This window comes from Macrobrachium rosenbergii, chromosome 7, assembly GCF_040412425.1.
Source record: "Macrobrachium rosenbergii isolate ZJJX-2024 chromosome 7, ASM4041242v1, whole genome shotgun sequence".
Lineage (NCBI taxonomy): Eukaryota > Metazoa > Arthropoda > Malacostraca > Decapoda > Palaemonidae > Macrobrachium > Macrobrachium rosenbergii.
Genome location: NC_089747.1, coordinates 27,734,739 through 27,740,735, shown reverse-complemented (window position 1 = coordinate 27,740,735; position 5,997 = coordinate 27,734,739). Strand labels below are relative to the sequence as shown.

Below are 5,997 nucleotides of genomic sequence, written 5' to 3'. Positions count from 1 at the left end.
AGTTGCAAGTTGATAGGACTGATTGATTTTTAAATACAACGCGCCTATTGTTGTAGAAGGAAGAAGTCTGGGATACCTTGCAACACATTGCAATAATTCCAGTGCAAAATCTTGCTAACTGCTCGACATAGTAAGTAATAACCAATAACTAATAACCGGATATTACAGCTTGTTTTGGAGGGAAGTGATTCTAGGTCAGAACTAAGAAGCCTCTCCGAGAATTAATCATTTATTCAGAGGCACCACAGTCTAACAATTAATGGTAACCTAAATATTTCATTGCAAACACCGGTATCTTGTATAGCGATATGTCTGCAAGAAAATGTACACACGCACTTCACTGTTTATTGTCAAAAGAAGGAACAAGTGTGACGCTGCCTTTGAAGTTTTCCTTTGGGAGAAAGCTCTTGGACTTGTAAGTCTCCATTTCATACTGCATAAAAAAAACTTTACCACTCTTCGGTAGGCTTAATGTATGCTCAAGACGAGGGCGATGGCGTGAATTCCTAAGCCGTTCCCAAAGGTTTTTCACAGAAGTACCTGTTGGTATAAGTCAAGACAGTTCTCGTATTATTTTCATGGAATTTGTACTTTGGTGTGACCTTGCTTTTTGTTTTAGGAGCTGATGTACACTTGGTTCTTTCAGTGTGTGTGTGTGTGTGTGTGTGTGTAGGTTTTCTGATACTATTTTTATCTTTGATGAGCTTTGGTCTGTATGAGAGGTCATTACTGTTTTTTCCTATCCCCTGTGTGTGTGTGTGTGTGCATGTGTGTCTGTCTGTCTCTCACTCTCTGTGAATCAGTTTGTATATGGTTTCTGATACTAATTTTTTATTTTTGATTAGCTTTGGTTATATGAGTGATCATCACTGTTTTTTTTATCCTCTCTCTCTCTCTCTCTCTCTCTCTCTCTCTCTCTCTCTCTCTCTCTCTCTCTCACACACACACACACACACACGCACACAAACACACACACTGTTTATCCAACTAACTTTTAAAAAAATTACTGTTATCAGTTTTGATGATAATGTAGCCATGCAGCTCATAAACAGAGCAGGCCTGAATATTTAACTTGATTCAAATCCCAGAAAAATAAATATATTTATCTGTACTGAATGACATCGATTGCATATAATCATAGCTGTGCTCCACCGAGGTGTTTTATATCCTTACCTATACGTTTGGTGACACATCATATCATTCCACTTATTCGTATCTCTCTTAAAGTGGGCACACCGTTCTTCAGAAGAATTAGGCTCACGTTCTTCCCACCTGGAAGAAATAAGATGATATTTGTTGAAATATTAAGGCAACCATTGTCTTAATCACTAATTCTTGTCAGGGCAAAGATTGATTATTCACTATAGTGTGTGTGTGTGTGTGTGTGTGTGTGTGCGCGTGCGCGTTTGTTTGTTTGTTTGTTTGTGTGTGTGTGTTTGTGTATGTGGTTGGTAGCCGAACGGAGGAGGAAAGAGTGGTGCGGTTTGGAAACTAACTCGGTTGATTTCTGTCAGTACTTACCATAGAGCGGTCCTGACGTGAACGGTACTGTCTTTGGCCCATTTATAGGCATTTTTCCCTTCGTAGTCCCTCAGTCCTATCCACACGTCATGCCCTTTCGCCAACTCTGCAAAGGATTCGACTGGTGAGATCCGAGACTTGCAAAAGTAAATAATATACAGGAAAACATAAGCAGAGTTTCGCAGCAGTTTTTGCCTTCTGTCAACAGATTTCATTCACCAGACTTGAATAGAATCCTTGGCAAAGAATGGAATATAGAATTTAGACCTTGGGCCAAGCGCTGCAACCTATGAGGTCATTGAGAGTAAAAAGGTTTTTAAAGGTGTAACAGGAAGAAAACCTTACCGTTGCACTATGAAACAATTGTTAGCAGAGGGTGGAAAATAAGATGGAAGAAAGAGAATATAAACGGAGGTACAGTAAACAATGAAAGGAGCTGCAGCTAGGAACCGAAGGGACGCTGCATAGAACTTTAAGCAATGCATACAGTGCACCGCGTGTATTGCACTGACGGCGCTACCACCTACGGGAAATGAATAAATCATTTAAACTGGGAAGGCATCAAGCAATTTCAAATAACAGTTATATACTGTGCAGTGCCTGCCGTAATTAAGAGGACTAATTACCACGCTGATTGAGCCTTCACTTACCTTGGAGGAAGAGAAACTGTTCGTGGAGAGAGACCTTGACGAAGTCAGCACCCATGTCCGTGCAATTCTGGAGACTTTGATCCCAAGTGGCTAGTTCTTCGCTGATGAAATAACAAGTCGACTTCAGCTTGAACCAGCCACTCTTGCAAGGAAGAAAAACTGAAAAAAAACCAGGATTTTATTCTAATAATGTCCGCTTGGTCATCTCAAGGTTAACACAAGTTTATTCTAGAAACAGTTGATTCATAGTTCACGCAGACTATTTCTGAGTCCAGTTAATTTCTTTGATGGATAAGGAAAACTCCACATGCTTCCAGCCAAGGTCTAAAGAATGCGGCATTCTTTAGACCTTGCTTCCAGTATTGCAAGGCACTATTTTTTTAAATTTTCATTATCTATCTCTCCGTTTACATATCAATCATTCGTGCTATCGGATCGCGATAAGCAAATTATCATGAAATAATTGCACGCCATCCCTGACATTGATTTCGGGGTCATATCTGCATGCAGGGTGTGTTTCCGAATAACCAGAAAGGGCTTACCTTTGAGAGGTTCCAGCTTTGCCGAAATTTCTGAAAAAATGAGGACAATCAGAGTTAATATTGGAATCGCTAAATTAGTCACAGAACTGTCATTTTTATATGTCATTCTTTACGTTATTTCATTGTTTCTAAGAAACTTATTGGAGTTCCTTTGCTGAGGCATCAATCAATTCTGTTGAAGTTGATGTCGCTACTTGTGCTCTTTTCCCTGCCACCAGTGAATTTCAGAGACGTTTTCCGACTCCTGCTACTTCCCTTTTATTCTGCTTGTGATCTTCCCAATAAAGGACAATGCTATCAGTGCACCTTACGGTGTACTGCAGGCATTACTTAAAGTTCTTTGCAGCGTCCCTAGCTACTGCACTTTAGTTCCTACTCTCTTTCTTCCGTCTTACTTTTCACCCTCTCCTAACACATGTTTCATAGCGCAACTGCGAGGTTTACCCCCTTTTACACTTTTAAAACCTCCTTTACTCTCAGTTTCACTGTCAGTGCTGAATAACCTCGTAGGTCCCAGCGCTTGGACTTAGGCCTAAATTTTACATTCCAATTCAACTTGTGGTCTTCAAAGTTCTTTTTTTTTTCCTACCCATTCAAGTGCAGATGATTTCACTGTTCATTTACCTTCATCTCTCACTCTTCACCTCACAGAACCCTACAGATCTGGATGCTTTTTCTGTCTGGGTTCCTAGAACAATTTGATGCCTATCTTTAGCTCATAAATCCCCTACTTCTCTCTCTGTGGACCACTGCTCTTGTATTCTGAAACCAAACCCCGAAGATCTTACAGCATTTTCGACCGAAGAGGTGACTACCATGACTTTTAGGACACACACATCATTCTTCAGCAAGGTGTTGAATGAAGGGCATTCTGTCTCAGTAAATGACCTAACTCTTATTTAAACATAGATTCATTGCTTTCCATTGCTTGTTCTATGTTACTAATCAACCACACTGCTATTTATGCTTTACAACTGAATGTAGAAGTTGGAAAAGATATCTGAAAGACACCATTAATGACAGGGAAAAGCATACGTAGCCCCGTCAACTTCAACAGAAATCGTTCACTCAGAATAGGTATTCTATTATGAATAGTTTACAGTTGTCTCGGGTGATTAACGAGCCCGGTGGTCCACATTATGCCTCTTATTCCTTGTAACACTTTACCACTCCTTTACGAGTGTTGTTAACATGCTGGATCTTTCTTTTGCTGTCCAACCACTTAACTTCCTCGTTTCACTGTCTTAACTGCTGAATGGTTGAAAGTGACTCGGTTCTTGGCTTTGCAGCCTCAGTGAGAGTATCCAGGGGAACTAACCTTTGAGGGGCTTCAGCTCTGCCGAAATTTCTGAAAAGGAGAAAAAAAGTTGAAGTTTCAGTGATAAGTAGTATAGGGTAACTTGCCTTCACATTCATCATATATCTCGCCATTCATTCACTTTCTTATTGTTCATTGTGTGGTGGTTATTAGCATTTAGATTATTCATTTTATCGCTTTGTGGTCAAGTAACGATTCGAAGGAGTCCAGAAAGAAAAAAGACACATTGACTGAGTGACTGGTTTCTATTGACTCGAGTCAATTCTGCAATGACCGGATACAAAGGTGGAATGGAATATAGAATTTAGGCCAAAGGCAAAGCGCTGGGACCAATGAGGTCACTCGATCAGCGCTGAAAAGGAAATTGAGAGTAAAAAGGTTTGAACGGTGCAGCAGGAGGAGAACCTCACAGTTGCACTAGGGAACAATTGTTAGGATAAGGTGGAAAGTAAGGTGGAAGAAAGAGAATATGAATGGAAATATAGTGAAAGGAATGAAAGGAGTTACAACTAGGGACCGAAGGGACGCCGCAAAAAAACTTTATTAATTAATGCTTGCCACGTGAGGTGCACTACAGAGTTAAGCAAAGATAAACATTGTTTAAAAGGTTGAGAGAAAATACTCTCAGATATTAAAAAAATATACGCAAAACATTAAAGAATTCTTTAAACACACCCATTAGGTTGAATCATTGTTAAATAAAAACTTACCAAATATAACAAAGTTAAGTTATGAAAAAAGAAGTATTACTGTGTATTAACTACACTAACAACAATTTCTGTAACAGATGAAAGTCATCCACATCTATTCGAAACACGGGAACTTAGTGAGTTGTTTTCCCACGCCTTGTTTATTGATTGTTTTACCTCTTGATCATGACGCAATTGCGTGTTGATTGCACCTGTCTTGAGCAATCAACAAGACGTATTCTTGCTTTCTCGCGCGCTCTCCAACGATTGACCGTGCTTTAAATGCGACCAATTCCTCTGTGAACGCTTTAAGAATCGTTGGAGAGCGCGCGAGAAAGCGAGAATGCGTCTTGTTGATTGCCCAAGACAGGCGCAATCAACACGCAATTGCGTCGTGATCAACAGGTAAAACAATCAATAAACAAGGCTTGGGAAAACGACTCTCTAAGTTCCCGTGTTTCGAATAGATGTGGATGACCTTCATCTGATACAGAAATTGTTGTTATTGTCGTTAATGAAGCAGGTCTTATGCCAACGCGGGCTCTTGCTCTAGTATGAAAATATTCTCACTCTTTTGGCATATACCTGTCCCTCCTGGGGGTGGAGACTAAGACAGGAATCAATAAAAAAAAAAAAGGCGAAACAGATAATGTAAGACGAAAGGAAAGCCGGACCCACGGCCGGCCCTAACTCTTACTTACCTCTGATTGCCTCGGAGAGGTGATTGATGGAATTCACCAGCAGTTCGCTTTGCACGTCATTCATCCGCTGCGAGTAGCAGCAGCGAGTACCAGCGAGCAGAAGCAGGCAGGCAAGAGCCATAGGTCGCGAGCAGATTCCCCAATGCTTCTTCATCATCTCGCCGGGCAGGAGAATTTCCCCGAGCTGTGCAGTGACACGTCTGACCTCTGTCCTGAGGAGAGTCTCTCTCTCTCCCTTTAATTTATACCGCCCTCGGCACTCTCAGAGCGTGGCTCTCCTAAGGGATACTATGTGGATACAAGGAGGTGCGTCTGATCATCTTCAAAGATGAGGAGCTTGTTGACATTATCATGCTGTCGAAAAAAGGACACCGCACCCACACGCACCGATTAGGAGAAGAAAGAGTTTTACTAAAAACCCAGTTCGATCCTGTTAAGCTGGCCTGTCAACTACGTATTTGATTGAGAAAAGCTCATAAATTGGAGAACCAATATATTCAAAACCACAAACGGTTTCGGAACGTCAAGCTCCATCTTCAGAGGGGGTTTTAGCAGGTCTTGGTTTCGGTGTCTCCA

The 5,997-nt window shown here is 41.0% G+C and overlaps 1 protein-coding gene across 1 annotated transcript; it reads right to left on the bottom strand.

Moving 5' to 3' along the window:
• Nucleotides 1-216: 216 nt before the first annotated feature.
• Nucleotides 217-5,997, bottom strand: LOC136840256 (C-type lectin domain family 4 member C-like). The gene is made up of 7 exons (XM_067106884.1): nucleotides 5,422-5,997; nucleotides 4,032-4,061; nucleotides 2,714-2,743; nucleotides 2,172-2,330; nucleotides 1,522-1,627; nucleotides 1,174-1,272; nucleotides 217-540 (listed from the first exon to the last, which is right to left on the bottom strand). Exons 1-7 carry the CDS (start codon nucleotides 5,576-5,578, stop codon nucleotides 507-509), a joined length of 615 nt encoding a protein of 204 aa, XP_066962985.1. The 5' UTR covers nucleotides 5,579-5,997; the 3' UTR covers nucleotides 217-506.

Coding starts and splice junctions, on each gene's coding strand:
- LOC136840256 (XM_067106884.1), bottom strand. CDS start 5,578: ATGATGAAGAAGCATTGGGGAATCTGCTCGCGACCTATGGCTCTTGCC. Junction 2,744..4,031: donor AGAGCTGAAGCCCCTCAAAG/GTTAGTTCCCCT, acceptor TCATTTTTTCAG/AAATTTCGGCAAAGCTGGAA. Junction 1,628..2,171: donor ACAGTTTCTCTTCCTCCAAG/GTAAGTGAAGGC, acceptor AATCCTTTGCAG/AGTTGGCGAAAGGGCATGAC.